The sequence below is a fragment of the Daucus carota genome, chromosome 8 (genome assembly GCF_001625215.2).
Source record: "Daucus carota subsp. sativus chromosome 8, DH1 v3.0, whole genome shotgun sequence".
Classification (NCBI taxonomy): Eukaryota; Viridiplantae; Streptophyta; class Magnoliopsida; order Apiales; family Apiaceae; genus Daucus; species Daucus carota.
The window spans coordinates 13765980-13787712 of record NC_030388.2 but is presented as its reverse complement, the minus strand read 5'-3'; the positions used below and the strand labels follow the sequence as shown (position 1 = coordinate 13787712).

The 21733-nt window shown below is 33.7% G+C and overlaps 1 protein-coding gene and 1 long non-coding RNA gene across 2 annotated transcripts; one reads left to right on the top strand and one right to left on the bottom strand.

The window, feature by feature from the left end:
- Positions 1-9213: 9213 nt before the first annotated feature.
- Positions 9214-12197, top strand: LOC108198155 (probable serine/threonine-protein kinase PBL25). The gene is made up of 4 exons (XM_017365925.2): positions 9214-9687; positions 10034-10378; positions 10554-10945; positions 11155-12197. The coding sequence occupies exons 1-4, from the start codon at positions 9573-9575 to the stop codon at positions 12061-12063; spliced, it is 1761 nt and encodes a 586-aa protein (XP_017221414.1). The 5' UTR covers positions 9214-9572; the 3' UTR covers positions 12064-12197.
- A 7507-nt stretch (positions 12198-19704) lies between these two features.
- On the bottom strand, positions 19705-21477 carry LOC135148259 (uncharacterized). The gene is made up of 2 exons (XR_010286225.1): positions 20927-21477; positions 19705-19843 (listed from the first exon to the last, which is right to left on the bottom strand). It is a non-coding gene; the product is annotated as an uncharacterized LOC135148259 (long non-coding RNA).
- Between the last annotated feature and the right edge of the window lie 256 nt (positions 21478-21733).

Below are 21733 nucleotides of genomic sequence, written 5' to 3'. Positions count from 1 at the left end.
GACTCTCAATTCTGAAGGATTCAAGTACACCCTCTCTGATTATTCATAATCAGAATCACTGAAGCAATACTCAAGTCTGGTGAGACTGATTAAGTACGTTGTCAAGAAAAGAAGACAGAGAATCAATTCTGTATTAGTCGTTCGTGAACCAGACCAGTGCACAGGACGTCAGTACGTGTGAATTGAATTCGAAGGATTCAATCAAGGATAACTTAATCAAGTCAAGGCAAAGCGACCTCCAAATTAACTAGTAAACACTTATATGTATATATGTGAAACATATATGTATATATGTAAGTGTGCTAGCATGTTCCTTGTTAGAACAAGGAAGAAATGGAACAAGGAAGGAAGTTATAACTATAATTCATTTCCTTGCGCCAAGAATGGAACAAGGAAGAAATTATTGTTTATAATTCCTCCTTGCGCCAAGAGTGGAACAAGGAAAGAATTATTTATTATAATTCTTCCTTGCTCCAAATTCATCAGCCAGCCATTTCTCCTTGCGCCAAAATGGAACAAGGAAACAATTCTTTTCCTTGCGCCAAGAATGGAACAAGGAAAGAATTGTTCCTTGCGCCAATTTGTATAATAACAATTCTTTGAATTGTTTTGAATGGAACGAGGAAGGAAACTGTTTCCAATTTCTTCCTTGCACCATTTAAATCAATTAAACAATTCACCTGAATTGTTTTGGCGCAAGTTGAAGGAGGAACAAGGAAGGATTGGAGCAAGCTAGGATGGAGCAAGTTAGATTGGAGCAAGGAAGCCAATACAAGGAACGAGGAAGCTTTGTTCTGATTGGTTGAAGGCTTCCTTGCGCCAAGAGCAAGCACAAGCTGAGTTTGTCCCCCAAAGTCTATAAATAGAGCTTTGTGTTTTCATTTGAGAACAACTACACACTTTGTAAAGTGCACACACCATACACATTCTCGAGAGCAAAGTTAGAATATCATTTTAGTCGAGAGTTTGTATTGGAGTGCTTGTAGTCTCTGCAGCCGACATTCGTGTTGGAGTTTGTAGCATCCGAGGATTATTTTTAATATAAGAATATTCCCCGACTTGCTGGAGTTGTTTATTTACGATTGATTTAACTGGACTTAAACAGTAATATTCCGCAATTGAATTAATCGAAGAATTTGGTATAGACGTATTCAACCCCCCCCCCCTTCTACGTCTGATTGGACCTAACATAAACCATTAAAACTTGAATGGCAAAATCTTTTGTGCCAAATCTGAATATCTTCATTAACTTATTTCAAATGAGTTGTCCAACACTTAACAAATTTTGCTACATATTTGGAACTAATAACACATTATGAATAAGTTTTATTCCCTTGTTTATTTCTACTGCAGTCGAACCCTTGCCTTTGGCTTTTACCAACTCTCCATTTGCCATCTTTACCTAGGGAGTACCTCTTTGTCCATATTAAGAAAAACTTCATCATCTCCCATCATGTGATTACTACATCCGCTATCAACACACCACGTATTTCTCTTTTCTCCATTATGATTGATTAACAAGCATAAATAATAAAATATATTTTTATATATTTTCTATATGATTTTATGCCCATATTTAATTATATTTAATTATATTATATATTAAAATATATATATATATATATATATATATATTCTAATATGAGTACGTCTATACAAAATTATCGATTAATTCGATTGCGGAATATATTTCTGTTCAGTCCTAATTCAATCATAATCAAACAACTCCAGCAAATCGGGGAATATTCTTGTATTAGAAATAATCCTCGGGGTGCTAAAATTCCAACACGTATGTCGGCTACAGAGACTACAATCCACTCTAAACACAAACGCTCGATATCTCGAATATTCTAACATGCTCTCGAGTGTGATAGTGTGTGCACTTTATAAAGTGTGTGGTTAGTTTCAAATTAAACTACAAAGCTCTATTTATAGGCTTCAGCATCTAACCATGGTTAACGAGTTCGTCCTGGACGAATTCAAATTTAACTGAGGTTAGTTAAATTTGAATTGGCGCCAGAAACAAACTCAATAACTGAAGTTGCGCCAATACATATACAAATATATATATATATATATATATATATATATATATATATATCACAAGTTTGTTTCTTAGTGAATTGGCGCCTAAGTTTGCTCCTTTTAAATTTGCGCCAAAGGAAGTTGCGCCAGTGTCTTGAATTTGCGCCACAGAGTCACCCTATGTACACTTGACTTAAAAAATTTCTTTTGTGAATTTGCGCCTCCTCGGTGGAACACGCCACTGATCTCTCTCCCTTGACTGGCCAATTAATTTGCCCTTTGACTGGAACTTGCGCTTGGAGACTCCTGTATGTTGTTATATCTTGAATTTAACAAAGTTAGAATCGAACTTGCGCCTACTATACACAAGGCATTTGTATAGGCGCAGGTTCCTCCATGACTTAGCCAAATTTAATAATACATTGAATTTGCGCCTAATATAATATACACATATATATTTTTTATTAATTGATTTAGTTACTTGATTTAATTAAATTCAAGTAACTTCAATTAATACCATATATGTATATGTATATGTATATGTATATGTATGTATATTTAAATTCAATTCATTTGACGACGCCTTCGGGAAAAGCTCGATTGACTTGATCAATGATTCGTTAATTGAATCCAGTGAACAACTTTGTATGTACTGACGTCCTGTGCACTGGTCTGGTTCACGAACGACTAATACTGAAGCGATTCCTTGAATTCTTTACTTGATAAAATACTTACAGCCATTCCAGGTTTGATGTTGCTTCGATAAATCTGATTACGAATAATCAGGATAGGTATACTGAAATCTTCTGGTTCTTGATACTTGATCGTCAGACAATCTTCGACAGCAGAAATTACTTGGACTTTATTCTTCACTGAGGCTTGAACATATCAATGAACTTCTTTCAGTGGACGGATGTTCATCTCAGATATCTTGATTGTCTTTGTCTGTTCGTTTCGGATCTGCAACCTATAGATTCCTGTATTATACTTACGTATTGTTTCCTGTTCTTTTTGTTGTGTTGAGTTATCGCAATTACATTACGAGTTACATTATGCTTTACAAAAATCCAACCATAAAGGCTCGTATACTGAAGAGAAAATACAGCTACGAGTGTTGAGACAGAATCCTACTTGATTTTGGATTTTTATTTGTATATTAAAAATATCATTAAAATACTTTTATTATTAGATATAGGATCAGATTTTATTATTGTATACCATTAGATTAGAATTAGGGTTAGAGAGAGACCTAGGGAGGAACTATGGCTTTTATGGATGTGATAACTTTAAAGATTAAAGGTTTTCTTCTTCAGTTTCTTCTTTATTCTTGTGGTTTTATTATGTCTATTGATTATCTTAGTTGTTTTACTTGTTTAATCATTATTGCGTAGTGTGTCCAAGGGCTTAAGGTTAAGCCATGTCTGCACTATATATGATATTGGCATGATTTCACAGTGCTTTGATTGATTGTGGTTAATTCTAATTGATGTGTTTAAATATTGATTTATGTATTCGGTCGATATCATGAATTGATTCTATGCGAATAGGAGTATGATCAAAAGATATACTACTAGAGGCACACATACAATTAGCTGAATTGAATTTGAGTACGAGAGCATCATTGGAATCTGAGAGCGTTAATACTCGAGAGAGATTAACTTTACTTTATTCATAACCTGATTAATTGAATTACTAAAACTGATTATATGTGTAATTATGTTTCCAGAGTGTTGATGCTTGAGAGAGATTAACATACTTTTGTTACTTGACCATTATAATTGGTTTAGCTTCGAAGCCGATCATTGTGAAAGCATGGTGGACCTGATTGCCCTGGAATCTTAATATATTAATTTAGTATCTTTTTAGTTAGTTTCATTTACTTAGTTAAAATATCTTTATAATCGTTTTGATCTAGAAACAATTGATTGTCACTGAATAAAAATTGATAGCATCTCTCTCCTTGAGGATACGATCCGGATTTGTCAGTCTACACTACAATAGACACCGTACGCTTGCGCTTAGTTATAATTTAACACATCAATAAAACAAAATTTCTTCCTTTCTTTGGGAAAATTTGCTTGCTCTTTTTAGTTAAACCAACAAATATTCTATATATGACCAGATTTCTTGCAAGTTTGACACTGTGGTTTGCCACAAAGCCAACATTCGCTAAAAGAATGACTTGAATTTTTACATATTGTGCATGAGGGTTTAGAAATTCTAGAACTCATACCTTGTTCGAGGTTTCGTTCACTTTCGTTTAAACTTGGACGATACTTTCTTTTATCCCTTCCATCTCTTCCACATGGCCTTAAATTTATCTCAACCTGAACAATGAAGTATTGTCTACAATGAGGCAAAGGTCCGGTGTAAGCTGTTAACCAATTCCATTTGCTACAGTGATGTAAATATCTAAACCTGTATTCATGCCGTAAAAACTGCATGAACTAATTACTTACTAACAACAAACTTGATGAAGAAGGATATGTTCCTTCTGAGAAGACATTTTACTCTTAGTCGTCGTCAGGAATAGTTCCTACACCGATCATTAAAACTATTACACTGAAGGAATTAAGTGAAAACACTAAATCTGAATTTATCAAGTTATTTTTTGTTGATTGTATGTTTGCACTTGCAATTTGTAATATTAATATACTTGTTCGGTTCAGTCTTCACATAGCAATAATGTGTTTCCTAATGAATATGATGTGTGTAGTTGCCGATAGTCCTATACATGGTTAGTTTTTTCCTCGTATGTTACTTTAAATATGTTGAGAACTTTTCATTTGTAGAGTGTGTTTCATTGCAAAGTGAAGGGTAAGAACATTGAGGAAAATGAGAATTGGTGGTTTGATTACTGCCACAAAAGCAACTACAATGAGGAAGTTTCTAAGGTTAAAGGAAAATTTGGGTGTTTCAAGTGTCACAGAAATTACCAAATTCCACAAAGGAGGTATATAAAAGAGTTGACATGCGTTGCCTAATAGTCTTACAATTTTGCTTAAATTCTTAAACACAAAACTGCCATGCATAGCCTAATGGTCCTGTAATTCTGCTTAAATTCACTTAATGATCCTTTCAACAGGTTTCGACTTATTGTGTTGGCTGAGGATAAAACAGAAGCATTCAACATGGTTCTCTTCGATCGAGCTGCTAAGAGGATTGTTGGCAAAATAGCAACAAAGTTGATTGCTGGAAGGATTGATGTATTAATGCCTTTATTGAAAATGTGATTTCATTTTGTTATATATCAACTTTCGCTTACTAATTTTTCTTTTCATTTTTTGCCTTATTAGGATCAAGCAAGCCTTAAAGAGTATTCGGATGAGTTCAAGGCAATAAATGAAAAAAAACTAACTCTCATGATCGAGCTTAATGAAGACAACATCCTCCTCAAGAGTACCATGTATATTGCAACTGATGCATTTGACTCTAAAATTACAGGTTCATCAAAGTTTGAGGCTACTACTTCAGAGCTGGAAGTCACTGGCTCCAAAAATGTAAGTTTGAGGTCGTTTGGTTGACAAGAAGTTGCTCGGGTATTTAAAATACTTGGGAAGTGATAATCCATGTAGTTTTTTGGTTTACTAAAAACAGGGGAAGTCCAATTCGTTGGGAAGTGATAATAGTTATAATAACGTAGGAAGTAACTTACCCACTCCTCCCTCAGTTCCTCACACTTCTTGTGGATTTAATTTTTATGTAATACATAAATCATTCTAAAATAAAAAATTTATGTAATACATAAACCATTCTATAATAATAAATTGATACATATAATTATAATTATAATAATTAGTCACATTAAAAATAAATAAAGATTAATATTTTAGGGTCGCGCTCAAGAGAGAACCAGTTCTTAAAATGAAACCATGAAACCAATAAGGTTCTACTGCGGAACCCTAAATTTTAAATAAATTTTTGGGATCTAAATCTAAATATATATTTTTTTTTCATGTTTTTTCATCATTGTCTTTGTTCAAAAATAATTTTAAAATATAATACATAAATATTGACATTTTTTGCATGTGAAGTTCAGCTGCACCTAACTGATACTAGAAATTGTTGGGTTCCGAGGCATAAAACACAGCGGATATACGTAAATAAAACGAAAAATTTTCGAAACCCAAGAACAGGATCCATGTATAATTATGGGCAGATTATGGAGATAACGAATCATACCTTTCAAAAAGCTTGACTTTCACGAACTCAACGGAGATCCTAGCTATCATGCTTTGTGTCTACCTCTCGGAAAACACCTCTATGGTATCCATACGAGCACCGACGGAATGGACGTACTAGCCTCCTTCTCGACGATCGGAACTGCCTCTGCCTCTCTTTGCTGCTAGAGTTTTTTCTCAAAAACGTAATGACCTCCTTCACCATCATTATGTATTTATAATGACTGATTGAAAGGCCCGTAACAGCAAAGCCCAGCCCTAGTAGGTATAGGATTAAATAATAAAAACGAATTTCTATTATTTAATTAATAACTAAGTCATACTTAATTATTATGGGCAAAAGCATTCTCTTTAATTCGAATTTATATTATCTCAATTAAGTCTCACTTAATTATAATAAAATTCAAATAATCATCAGTTAATTTAAATCAATAATTTAAATTAACTATTCCATTAAGTGGAAGTGCTCTATTTGTGTGACCCTATAGGCTATCATTTAATCGGCAATAATTTTATTATCTAATAAAATTATAAACAATGAGCGGTATCTAGTAATACATCATTGTTACCCAATTAAACAATAATTAAATCGTGATTAGATAAAACCTTTCGTGACTAATGTTTTTCGTGTAATATAATCCCTTTAACCATACATATTATAGATTAAACTCGAGGCATGTATTCAGTCATCCTCTTCGACATTTAATCCAGGTTTACTTGATGCATGAGTAGACTATCAAGACAAATCATTATTTGAGCATGGCCATGCATTTATAGTCTTACTCAATCAAGAGGCCAATAATATCTCTCCTCTCTAGAGGAGGGTTAAATCCTTTATCCATCATTCATATTTCTCATACGACTCATGATATACCCGATGTCCACTTTTATCTTCACCCGGTCAAAGGTAACTTTTAATGTGGTCCTCGCATAGAAATATAATGATTTCAAGTCAAAGGATATTTACACCATTATCACTGTGAGTCTTTCTTATGACTTTATTAAACATGAAGAATCTCACTGTGGGTCTGTCCAATACCATGTACTCTTACATGTACCTATGTATTGACTTTAGTATCCCCATACTTATAACCAATGAGATGTGGTTATCTGGTCAAACAACATACTAGTCTATCTATGTTGTATTATCGTCCTATATAATAATACTCGACTAGGGACCTTTAAGAATATGATATATTATATAATCTCAAGTTCAAGTCATGTACTTAAACTATATAATGTGTATCATGATTTTAAGAACATTTATTATGCTAACAAAATATCGTAATAATTTAGATCATAATAAATACATTTATTGAATGAACAAATGACATAAAGGTTTAAAAGAATAATGTATTGCCTCTAGGGCACCTACACTAAGAGAAATAAGGTAAGAGTTCTATGGGTTCTCTCTCTAATGGTTCTCTCTTGAACATGACCCTTTTATTTTATTATTATTATAATCATCGTTACATGTAACTCAAAATATTATTATAGAATTATATTTCTGTATTAAAAATATAGAATATGTTCTTTTACCTTAATAACAAAAAAATTGAAAAATAATGGCATATTAATAATATTATTTTGTCAAAAAATTTATATTTAATATAATCTAATCCAGAGTTAGGAATAAGTTTGAATAATTACTTTGTTTAATAACTTTATATACCAATTTTAAACAAAATAAATTGTAATTCTATGAATTACTTTTTTGTGTAATTATCAGTATGGACTATTTTTATTGCTAAATAATTTGGAGTAATTTTTATCATTCTTATAAATCATGTATCATTATTATTTATATCAAATAATAATATTTATTATTTAATTATAATAATGCTTTATATGATTATTAAAATATATATCTAGGAAGTTAAAAATACAAACAAACAATATGCAGGAAGTATAATATGCAACATTCAACCAAACAGTTTTGTATTACTTCCCTGGTATTCAATGAAGATGGGAAGTACAAGGTACCGTGAGAATTTACTTCCCAGATGATATCAAACAAGCACTTTGTAAGCCACTTCCTTACACAGTATCGTCATTGTATCATGTTCAAGTGGTTATTTATTTCCTTTTGCAGAACATTGTTGAAGAAGTTGAAGATCAAGAGAAATACACCAGGTTCAGCCAAATATATAGTGCACCAAGAAAATTAAAATCGTTAAATTAATTTCTTAATTATCAAATCTGCATGATTATGTTTCTTGAAGCAACTATATCACGATCGTAACTGTCGGTTCCTGCAAAAAATTTGAGGAGGAAGATGGCACGTAGCAGTATCGCAGTTCTCGAGTTCGTGAGGAAGAATCTGTCAAGGATTTCTTTATGATCATTTATCTTTTTTTCGTTTAAATAAATCCAGGATTGTTTTGCAAAAACAATGGTTGTAGTGTGATGAACAAAAGTTCCATTTGCATTTTTTTTTCTGCATGTTTATGTGTTTTCAGCAAAGTTTGCAAATGAAACTATATTTTATGGCCGTTGGGCATTGGTTTATCTTATCTAAATTGATTTGTGAATTTCACATGGCTTTGAGTTGTATGTCTGGCATATCCAATAGTTATTTATCTACTAATTATTACGAGAAGTCGTTTTTGTATATGAAATCTATAATTAATAAAATTCTTTGTCATCGTCAACAACCGGTTATAATTTAGAAAAATTGAATGGAATATAGAAAATTTTTGTGTGCGAATCACAAGCATCAAGCTAGTTTAGTAAAAAGTAAGAGTTTATTCAAGAAAAAAGTGAAATGATATACACTTTTCTTTTTGAATAAATTTATAATTCTCAGTAAGATAAATTATTTTTAGACAAACGAACGATATTTATGCAAGTAGTATGCGTAAATAAGAAGGGGAATAAAAATAAAGGAAGGAATGAAAGACAGCAAAATGTCCACAAATCTGTTCCCAAATAATCTCTTGGTGTCAAAATTTTTCATGTGTGCTTGCTGAACCACCACCCAAAAAAAAGAACTCACATTTCCTCTTTCAATGACTACTTATTTTTCATCCACTTTTCTTCTACTTGACCATCTTTTTGCCTTTGGGGTCCTCCTTCAACTTTTTGCTGCTGGGGGACCCTTCTTTTTTGTTTTTCCTCTGGGACTTTCAGCTTTCTTTTTATCAAATTTTGTTTCATGAACATATATATCATCACAAATCGCCACCTATTCTGGTGCATTCTGTTGTTTCACAAATTTTGAATTCTTGTATTGCTTCCGATTTATAAAACCCACGGCTTGATAAAATTCAATTTGTTTGAATACATACCATCTTACTACATTGAATAGTTTTATATTTGCCGTGTGAGAAAATTTTGTAGAGCAGGCCATTCTTTTTGCATGTAGATATGAATTGCTTCCCTTGTTTTGATAGTAAGAAATCAGACACTGAAGAAGAATGCGAGGAGGGGCAGTTGCCTGTAGCTCAACCAAAGGAGCCATTGTTACCATCACATTCCTATGGTACTTATAACTTGTTCATGTTTTTCTTTATATATGATTTTAGCATAAATATTTATTTTCTTTCGAGTGTTTTTTTCGGACATCAAAACTTTTCCTCTAATTTTCGTGGGGCATTTCGGCATGACCTCTAGTTAGATGAAAGATTTGAAAGAAACTCTTCTCATCCTTTCAATATTGTATTTTGATATAATTCACTGACGTGAAAGTTATATGGAAAAAAAAAATTGATACATTTGCATATTCACGAGTTACAAATTTGACATTATATATAATGTGATGACACGTAAAATCCTCAGGAAAGAATTAATGGTTGTTCTTCTCCTTGAACTTTTTTTGGTGCATGTAGAGAACAAACAAACTGTAGACACAAGTAAAATTGCAGCGAAAGCTTATACACTTAGAGAAATGGCCATTGCGACTAAAAATTTCAGACAAGAATGCCTGATGTTTGATGATGGATTTGGAAAAGTTTATAAAGGGACACTTAAACCAAGTGGAGAGGTTGTGGCTATTAAACAACTGGACAGAAATGGAATGAAAGGAGGCAAGGAATTTCTTGAGGAAGTAGCAGCCTTAAGTCCTCTCAAGCACCCAAATCTAATAAATCTACTTGGCTATTGTGCCGATGGAGATCAGAGAATTTTAGTGTACGAGCACATGCCATTCGGTTCCCTTGAAGCTCATCTCCTAGGTACGACTAATTTGTTATATAAACCTTAAACTTCTGTTAGGCTTGACAAGTAATTGCAATATGACATGAGTATGGTGAAATATGCTATGTGCGTGTACATATCTATGTCATTTCCATTACGTTGTAGCTTCTTCAGAAGAAATTGCTTTAAGGCTTATTAAATTTGAAAATGCAGCCAGACCAGCAGATGAAAGTCCATTAGATTGGGCAACAAGGATGAAAATTGCCACAGGTGCAGCTCAAGGTTTACAGTACTTGCATGATGAGGCAAATCCTCCTGTTATATACCGCGATTTTAAATCCTCTAATATCTTATTAGACGAGGAATTCAATCCAAGACTATGTGATTATGGGCTTGCAAAGGTAGCCGAATCAGGAAGTACATCTAGTTTGCCTCCTAGGGTGATGGGGACATACGGGTATAGTGCTCCGGAGTATGCAAGTTCAGGGGAGCTCACATTGAAGTCAGATGTATATAGTTTTGGAGTTGTATTGCTTGAGCTTATCAGTGGTCGTCGTGCCATTGATCCAGATCGACCACCAAATGAACAAAATCTAATTACTTTGGTACGTACCCATACCCAAATCATTTCTCTAAAATTGCACATAACTTGTGTTGAACTGAAATACATTATAATACTTATGTCAACTAAACTACCTTCTATGTACCCAAAGAACAGTTCAAAAAGACAACTAATGTGATGATATAAAATTATGAAACAATTCTTGCACTGAATATTCATGCATGTTATTCTTTATCTTTTGCTCTTGAACAGGCACAACCTATATTTAGGGATCCAAGAAGATTTTTTGAGATGGCAGATCCACTTCTGATGTTGGATTTTTCGGTGAAAAGTCTGAATCAAGCAATTGGGATTGCAGCTATGTGTCTTCAAGAGGAACCAACAGTCCGTCCCTTCATCGGAGATGTTGTTACTGCTCTTAGCTTTCTTGATTTTACCGCAAATGATCCTCCAGCTTCATTGCCTCCTTCAGGTAAAGAATCTACAAAAGATGCTGATGATGATGACCAATCAAATATTGAAAAAGAAAGAAGTTCCTCTAATCAGAATGCGGAAAATGATGATGATGAGAGTAGCATTTCTTCCGATGATGAAGAAAATGTTAAGAATGATAATGAGGATGACGAGTGTAGCAGCCCCTTAGATCATGAACCTAACAACAACAAAGAATTGTGTGCTGATAGATCTTCAGAAGATGAAAAGATTAGAGAAAATCGTGATGATCACGAGGCTAGTTTTTCGAGTGACAATGTTAACATGAATGAAGTTCATGATGACATGAGTGGTTATTCAATGGACGACGATGACACTGCTCTTGTAATTGAGCTTGACTATAAAAACGGCTCATCTGGCATATTTCTAGATCAAGAGTATGATGACGATGATGATGACGATGACGATGAAATTGATCCAATTACGCGGACAGAATCGAGCAATTCAAAGAAAGGCAAGGTGGTGGAAATATCTGACGATGAAAGTATATATTCCCCAAGATCATCAGGAAGCAGCAGTAGCAGCAGCATAGATTATAAATTAGGAGAAAAAAAGACAACACAAAAGGCAAAGTCTACAAAGAAGACTAGTGTGGGTAATTCCAGTAGAAAGAAAAGCGACAGGTGGAGGAGAGAAGAATTAGTTTTGGATCATGAAACAGGAAATTGATAAACCTATTTCTAATACACAACATTTTTGTATATTATATTAATAGCTTCTCATTTTTGCATACTGAGAAACACAAATGATTACGATTTATGTGAATGGACAATGAGGCAAGAGAGGTAAGTTTCATTTTTGTGGTACAGGGACCGCCAAAGTATGTAAACATATTTCAAGCCAAAAGCAGAAGAAAAGAAAAATGGCAGAGGTGGGGTAAAAATGGATACAAATTAATATGTATAATATGTTTATCGATTATAACGTAGATAACTAGTATATAAGCCCGTGCAAGACACGGGCCTATAATTATATATATTTGAAAACCAGCACAGATTAGTCATAAAAATGGTCAAAACTTTCATATGAATTAAAATTTCAATAAGATATTCTCCAAACCACAAAAATCACAAAATAATATGCTTCTCAAGGCGCACGACATTGAAACAATTCTACACTTGTCATCCAAATTAAACAAGCTTGTATGTTTCACAAAAGAACATAAACAGCTATCTCTTTCCTTATCTTTCCATTATATGTGAAAGATAACATACATGAATTATATTAGCTACATTGTATTACAAAGAAAGATTCAATAAAAATTTACATTTTACACATGCCTCTTATTATTGCCTTATGTTCCAAAAATCGAAAAGAAAATAATAATTATTCTGTAATTATGTTCTTGCAATAATCAGGCTATCAATACGCATATGATCATCGTAAATCTCGTGTAAAAAGGTATTAACAAAATATAATAAATTTGGAACAAAATGTGTAAAACATAATTTAAAATAATTACTACTCCCTCTGTCCCTTTTTAGTTGTCACTTTGACTTTTTGCATGTAATTTAAGGTGATTAAAAAACATACTTCCGCTCATTATTTTTAAAATTTTCTTTATGTGAATAAAAATATAATCTATAAACTATAATTAATAAAAAAGAAAATTTTAAAAATAATAAGCGGAAGTATGTTTTTGAATCATCTTATATTACATTCAAAAAGTCAAAGTGACAACTAAAAAGGGACGAAGGGAGTACAATCTTAAACAAAACACAGACACACAGTGAAGTAATCTAAAGTGTATATACATGATACCACTTTCATTATGGAATATATCTAAAAGCACCTCGGCTCTAAAATTTGATAGGATCGTTAACATACATTATTATGAGTCATTTATTATTTTTCACATCTTTGCACTCACTCGAAATGAGAGTTACATATTCAAACCACTATAACAATCATAATATATCAATATAAGAATTTAAATAAATAAAAGAATAATTGGATATTTACTCGAAATGGGAAAGAGATGAAGACCCCACAAAGAAGTTTCTGGGCACTTTCTACAAGGATAACTTGGAGCTTCACAAATTTCACATGGATAAAACCACTATAACAATCATAATTTATCAATATAAGAATTTTAATAAAGAAAAGAATGATTGGATATTTACTCGAAATGGGAAAGAGATGAAGACCCCACAAAGAAGATTCGGAACACTTTCTACAAGGATAACTTGGGGCTTCACAAATTTCACATGGATCACGTTAGGCAAGAGATGGATGACTTGACACAAAGGGTGAACTCTATCAAGAATGACAACAAGAGAAATTTGAACGATAGGGTTCCCATAGGCACAATGCCCAAAGAACAAGTCTCTATTCTCTCCCAATCTATAGAGGCCCCTGAGATGAAGGTTCATTCTAAGGAGAAAACTCTGAGTCAAATTGCGCAGACTCAATAAAATCAAATCAAAATTCTTCTTAGACTTCTTCATGCTCAAGGTATACCTCTTCTTGTGAATAATGATAACAAAAAAGAGGGGGAAGACACAACTGAAAATTCCAAATCTCAAAGCATTAAAGGATAATTTAAGGAGAAACAAACTAACATAGAGAAGGAGCCTTTTGCAGGATTTCTCACAGGAGCTGAGCACTCTGCTCAGGGGGAGCCATCTGCTAAGGGGGAGGTTGCTATAATTCAAATTTAATCCTCAAATGTAGAACCCGCGATAGTGGAGAAGAAGGAGGATCCAAGAAAATTATCAAAGACTTACCCGACCATAAAAAGCAAATCAAGGGTGAGCCATCACTTGTAAGTGAATTCTTATGTTATGTAATTAATGAGCTCTCACCCAAGAAATCAAGTGGGAAAAATAAGATCTAGATGGACTTTTGTATGTCAAAGCCAGACAAAAACAAATTATTATGACTTGTTCTCCATCTTGAAAATTTTAGCAAGGGATGGGATGAAGAGGAAGAGTCCAAAAAGGAGGAAAAGCAAGCTGAGAAGAAGGAGAAAGATCAAGGTAGGGGTGAGCAAAACCGAACCGAACCGTACAATTTCGGTTCGGTTCGGTTTAATTTTTTTCAAAATTTCGGTTAGTTCGGTTTTTCGGTTTGAACCGAAAAAATATCGGTTCGGTTCGGTTTTCCATATACTATTTCGGTTTAAACCGAAAAAACCGAAATTTATATTACATTAAAAAATATATGTTTTTTATATACACATACAGCCAGACCCACAGTAGCCAGTAGATAACGCCTCATGTCCTAACCTAGTTCTAGTCTAGCCGCAACTTTCAGTCTTCGCCCCCTCACACAAATCACACAAAGACGGAAGATCAGTTCATCACGATTCACACGAACATCAGCCGCAAGTCTTGACCCTTCTCTCATTTTCCTTGATATTGAATTTAAATTAGATTGGCTACTGGAAGTGGAGTCTGGCCGCTGGGGGTTATGTCGCAAACATGGAGATGAGTCCCAGAATGAGATTACTGAGAATCTGGATTAGAACTTGGAAGCATATCTTATCTACATCTTGCTTTGCTAGTCGAGTGGTTGCTACTTTTGAATCTGGATTGAAAATTCGGTTTTTTTAAACCGAAACCGAAACCGAACCGAAATAATTCGGTTGGTTCGGTTCGGTTTAATATAGTGGTTCGGTTCGGTTCGGTTTTTAAAAAAACAACAATTCGGTTTTCGGTTTTTTCGGTTCGGTTCGGTTTTGAACCGAAACGACCGAATGCTCAGCCCTAGATCAAGGGGAAGTCGAAGCTAAGTGCAACAAAGAAGAAGAGCCAATAAAACTTAAGCTTGTCATCGGAAAGATGGCCAATGATGAACTTAGAGGAGATGAGTTTGCCCTCATAACAAGAAATGAAGCAACAATCTGTGTGCCATCTGGTCATCCTTTATTTTCAAAATCCAAAGAAGAAGAAATCAGGCTTAAAGGAACCAGTGTAGCTGAAAATTGTAGGAACAATCGGACCTTGGCCTGCGTTTTATGATACTAACTAAAAGTTCGAAAAGAATATTAACCTTAATCGCTACGGCGCAAGCGATTCAAATCCACGTCTTCTACTGTATTCCCTGATTCTCCTTGGACGAAGTGTGGCCTTCGATCTTCCAAGGTGTGCCTCTCCTTAAAGCTCCAAAAACCCAAAACCCTAGTTGTCTCCTTGAGAAAAACGTCTGCCTCTCTCAAACTCTAGGATGAATTCGTTTTTGGTGTCTTTCAGCTTTAGGAGAATGAGAATATATATAGGCTACAGTATGGATCGTGGACCATTAGGTCAGGCCTTCCAATGACATTCCGGGTCAGGCCCAATGTCATTAAATATTAATTCAATCCACTAAAGAATTAATATTTGCACTACCTTTCCTAATTTCGTAAATTAATTATTTAATTCGGCTCCCATATTAATTGCTTATAAATTCCCCATGTTTAAGATATCGCATGTCCATTAATTAAATTAATTTCTGACAATTAATTTAATCAATATATTTTATCCTTGATCATCCACTCAACCTTATAATTATGCAAGAACAAATCTGCCTGCAGGACTAAAGCATAATTATCTTTATGAGCTTTCAGGAGGACATCATCACCCGAATATATTTTTCGGACACGGTTTCCTTCTATAGTCAATATCCCACTCTGTATATAATGTCATTGCCCAATACATAAATTAGTAATTTAAAATAAATTACTTAACTTATGAGTCAAGGCATGTGCATTAAATACAAGTGTCAATCACTATATCCGGATTAAGAACTTAAGCATTAATAACATCATAGAATCTTAGTTCTTTATTGTCAGAATTAAAGAAACAATTATTCTACTATTTTGATCCCGTTCAATATACACAAAATATATAAGTATTATTCAATAGTCAAGATAAACTATTTCCAAATAATACTTCAGTCGTTCCAATGGTTTGTCTAACACCATTTACACTGTGAACCTTTATTATATTATATAAGGAATCTGACAATCTAACCTTCTGCTGTCCCATTTGATACTAGATTGTCTACAATATATAATATACAGACAATGTGAAAACATGCATTCAAGATCCTCAAATAATTGTTATATACTTCAAACGAATATTTCAGTATAACCCTAACAAAAATAAGGTAGCAGATTGGTAGTTGAGCTAGATATGGAGCTTGATAATGAATTAAGGGAAGAACTGGGAGATGAAATTGTCAATATAGCAATGCAAAAACATATACTAGAAGCGGAAAACAAGAAAATTGAAAAGAAAAAGAAAAAGAAAAAGATTCAAAGAAAAGGGAATGTTGGTCTATACTTGGAGACCCAATAGATGTAGAAGAAAAGGATCTTATACCATCGACTCTTCCTAAAATCACTCTCGGGGACATTATCCAAGAAATGCCTAAAGAAGAACTCATAGAGTTTGATATCTCTAATAAGAATTTTCCCAAATTCTTTGTAGTAAAAGAAGATATAAGGAAGGAAGCTGGAATGGGAGGAGCTAAAGGGTCATCAAGGAAGCATGGAATACAAGGAATTATACAGATTACAAAGAAGCAGAGTAGCCTAAAGAGATTTGATGTGATTGGGCCAGTGCAAGTTAAGGCGCCCTCAAGTATAGTAGAAATTTCTAGTGTGCCTGAGGTTGCTAAAGTACCAGGAAAAAATTATGCTTATGTCATTCATCTTAGTGAGCAGCCCAATATAGAGCTCCACTTAGATGAGTTGGAAAAGGTAAGAGCCTTGGTAGCTAAGGGCAAAATGCCAGAAAGGCTAGAATTCAACTATAGAGGAGGATATTGGAGACCCTGTCCATTACAAAGAAACCTTGATCAGGACTATCATGTCTTAAAAGCTGTCAACACTAAGTTGGAGAACATAGGTGGGTTTTCAAGTGTTGCCAGAACTGAAAAATTTGCAACAAGTTTTTAAAAATAAAAAAAATTCAAATCAACCTTTTGGTCTACCAATGAGACTAAACCAACCTTTGATTGGTGAAACCATCCATCTACAACCCTTCTGGCTAATGGAATTCAGGGATGATCAAGGCACAAGAATATTTTTCAGAATGGAAGTTCATGCCAAGAAAGCTAATACCGATACCCTGAGGCACATACAATCAATGTTATATCCCTAGGTTGCAGAATAGGAGGCTATTATAAGAGCACTGTAGTATACAATCATATATACAAGGGAGATTGTTAGGAATATGACATGTTTGATGATAATTCAAAATACTTGGTGTATTTTCAAGTTGTGTTTATAATTTATAGCTGATCAACGGATGACATACTTATTGTAGTATCTGTTGATCAAACAGTCCATCAACGGACATGTGGCACTATAAGAAAACTAGCGATTTTCAATTTAGTAGTTGATAGGTTTTTGTTGATCAATTGATAGGTTAATTGTTCTATCAACGAATGTGTAGCTAGGGTGATAAGTTTTAAATATTCCATGTCATGTAAACTGCACAAGTGAAGTGAAGATCAATGATTAATCAAAGGATCAACGAATGAGGAATAAAAGCATCTATCAGCTGCTATTCAACTCATCAATGGCTAAGATCAGTTTGAACTGTCAACAGATAAATCAAGAATCCATCAACTACTATTAAATTAGTATATCATTTAACTTCTAATTTAGTACTTATCAATTGACAGCAACAAGTCAAAGAAAAGGACAGAAGTCACATGGGTTGAACAGAAGAATTGTCGCAACAGTTTTGGAAACTAAGCTGTAAAAAGGCTTAGTCAAATATTGAAGAGACCTCAAAGCCTACCAATTCAAGCGAAACAACAAGAAAATAAGCAACCATGCTTTTATCACAGAGGACAAGTATTTTCTCAAAATATGGATGCAAAGGATGGAGTAGGAGCATGCTATTGTAGACTAGTATAGAAATAGTTAGTCTTCCTTAGTATAAATTGGCAATATAATTATTATTTCATTGTATCCATTACATAAGAACTGAAGAGAAACTGAGAATAGACTAGCAAGAAATTTTGTAAGGTGAGCTCTTCAATCTTTGTAAGCAGTCAGGTATCATTTTACGTGGGAGTTTTTTCAATATAAAAATCCTCGGGTAGACAAAACAATCCACCTGAAATTTTGAAAGCTCAATTTATTTAATTCTGTTTAAGATAATTTATTTATTTTTATTGCATCATAATCGGTTGTCCCACGAGGATTATCTTTGTTGAGCGTGCTTCCTTCAACAGCTCGTGGTCCGGTTTCGTGCCCTTGATTGAGAGAGGTCGAGTTATAACAACAATCGTGTAGTGGATTTCAGCGAGGATGCTTGTCGTGGTTGAGGTTTTGATTAAAAGGGCAAAATGCCTCAAATCAATAGGTTTGAGGTCTAAGGTTCGGTGGTCCGATCACTTCCAATGAGGGTCAGCGTGACTTGCGATTCTATGATCTGTGGAATTGGGGATCCAGCCCCTTGGGTAGTGAGCGGAGAAAACACCCCTGAAGTGGTCGCTGCGGTGACCTGATTGGCGGGTGGATCCTGAGTGTGGTGCTTGTGTTCCATCATCCTCATATCTAGTTGATGGAACGTGAACTTCTGAACGTATCGTTCTTCTTGATCTCGTCATAATTGTCGCCTTTTTCTCACAGACGACGCCAATTGTTATAGATCAAAAAACGATGGGATGACCTTCACGCTTTACGACTACTCTCATATATCGAACTCGAACGGGTACTCACGAAATGCATACGTATTTTCATCGGAATAAATAATCAAGTCAAAAAATATAGTTCACGTTGTGAGAGGTAGAGCCCTTTATATATATATCTCAGATATTAGAGATATATTAGAATTAGAGCTCGCATCGAAGTCGAACTGTCCTTTGATCATTATCTATGATTATTTGTGTCTATCTAAACTCCTAATGACTATCTAGGATAGTCGATAGTCATCTTTTGAGATAGAATTTCAAGAATTATAATATTTTGGTACCTTTTGAAATATGCTGTCATGCTGTTCATAATATCGGGTCTCGAACTTTCACGCCACAATACTGGATCGTGGAGTCATCAATCTACCAGACTCATTACAGATCTTATAACCTCATTGATTTTTTACTAAATAAATTAATATATATAGTAGATCAACCTTATTTATTTGGGCCTACATCACTGGGACTTTATTAACTATTTGGGCTTTCTATCTTCGTCAGTCTTTTCACGTACCACGTCAAATGTTGTGAAAATGTAAGAGAGTTAACTTGATCCCAAATTATACTTGCTACTGACTAGCAAAGTTTTTAAGGAATCAGAATTTGACTTAATGTTTTTTTGTTTTTTTTTTTTTTTTTTTTTTTTTGACTGAAATGCACTTGCCCGCAACGAGATACAACAATACTCCGAGGAGTTTCTTTCATTCAAAAAGCTTATTATCTAACCGAAAGACATGAAAATGTCTCCGGAAGTTTAGACAATAATACTTAATGTCCGAAAAGAGAAACGTCCCATCTTGTATGATCATGCTACCTGAAACAAAAACAATCCATTAATAACATGAAAAGTAATTATAAATTAATTATTAAAATAGTATAGTTCGTCAAAAAAAGTAGTTGGATGAAATAATAAATATAAAATAATCTGTCAAAAATAGAAGATAAATATAAAAACAAAAATATATCTAACCAAAGGGAGACCCTTTGGCTAGATATATAACAAGCTGAATAATTACTAAGAATATAATTAAATAATTAATAAGAACTAAAATATAAATATAAAAATATAACTTTGATATTCAAAATGATATTTAAATTTTAGATAACAAGTTAAATATAATAAATAAGCCAACAAAGTGGCACCAAATTGCCCCTACTAGGCCAAGAATTTACGCCATCAATCATGGCCACCCATATATGGTACATAAATTTAAATGCATTCATTTACAAGATTCAAAATTCAAATCACCCATAAATGGTGCAAATAGATTTAAATGCATTCATTTACCAGATTCAAAATCCGAATATTTTAATTAATCTTCTAATGAATACATAAAAGTTGAAATTAAAGCATGAAGAGAAAATTCAAATTTCAAAACCAAATAAATTAAAAGAGTCAACTTGCCATTTACAAAACTGAAATTAAGATTAACATTTACTACTATTAAAATCAAATAAAGCCAAATTTTCAAATCTAAATTAAAATAATGCAACAAACTAAGTCAATCAGAATAATCTAATATCAAAACACCCGCTAATTAGGTCGCCACTACACCACCTCCGTCGTCACCGTGCAAGAACCGGAAAACTACAAACATTCATCACGGACACTAGCGAAAACTAAGAATCGAAAAGAATCGAGAATCAAAAAGTAACTAATCATATAATATAAAAATGGTTACATATACCCAATCTCCTCCAATTCAGACAAAACAGAATAAAAGATGACAAAAGAGGATACAAAACAACACATACACTAAAAGATTCAAGCACATTACATCAATATACTTAATCATGAAAAATGAGTGATGAGCCAAACTATAATAATATATACCGTGAATTCATAAATAATCACACAACCATAATCATGAAATTTTATATATTGGAAAGATCGCACCTGTTTTTCTTGTTTTTAATTGTATTTCTGTAGATATGAGCTTTGACAGCCGTGAGCATTCGGACTCATAACCTCCGTTGACTCTGACACCATTTATGTTTCGTGGCTCGACCATACGAACACATCAGACAGAGAATGAGCTGCATCAGCGATAATTGCGGTACTCCCGGAGACATAACCGGTCAATGCTTTACCGGCAGCTAATCCGATATCAGCGGCGAGTCCGAGCCGGAAAATCTTCTCGCCTTCCTCCGATCGGCGCCGGTGATCGTGGTGAGAGTGACCGCCGTGCCATCTCTTGGGAAGCGTTTCTTCTATGTTGGCTTATTTGATTGCTTTCTTGATGATCCCATGAATATCATCTCCAATTCCTATGTAACTTCTGACCAGATTAATATTGATTGCAAAGGAAACCACGATGTCGAGTGAATTTGACTTAATGTTGATCATATAAAAAATGTTAATGATATTAAATAAGAGTAGTTTATGAAATATGGATGTGTGGTTGTAATAATTTATTGTCTTAATCATATAAAAGGAGTTAACAGGAATTAAATGAGAGAGTAGTTTATGAAATATGAATATTTGATTAGAATAATTTTAAATAAATAAAATAATTGGAAGGATCATTCTTTCTCGAACATCAACAAAACGAGAGAAACGTACAAGGGTTTGTCTAGTGTGTGCCCACGTGCACATGCTAATCACTAAAATCTATAGATTTGGATGGTTTTGATTGGTGTGGTTGTTGTAAATCTAAGTGAGACGTTATTATTAAAAAGCGTAAGTCAATCAAAACAATTAAAA

What these genes read in the sequence shown, in the direction of transcription:
- LOC108198155 (XM_017365925.2), top strand. Translation starts at nt 9,573, where the DNA reads ATGAATTGCTTCCCTTGTTTTGATAGTAAGAAATCAGACACTGAAGAA. An exon ending in CCTTGAAGCTCATCTCCTAG is followed by an intron (nt 10,379 to 10,553) that starts GTACGACTAATT and finishes TTGAAAATGCAG; the next exon opens with CCAGACCAGCAGATGAAAGT. An exon ending in AACAAAATCTAATTACTTTG is followed by an intron (nt 10,946 to 11,154) that starts GTACGTACCCAT and finishes GCTCTTGAACAG; the next exon opens with GCACAACCTATATTTAGGGA.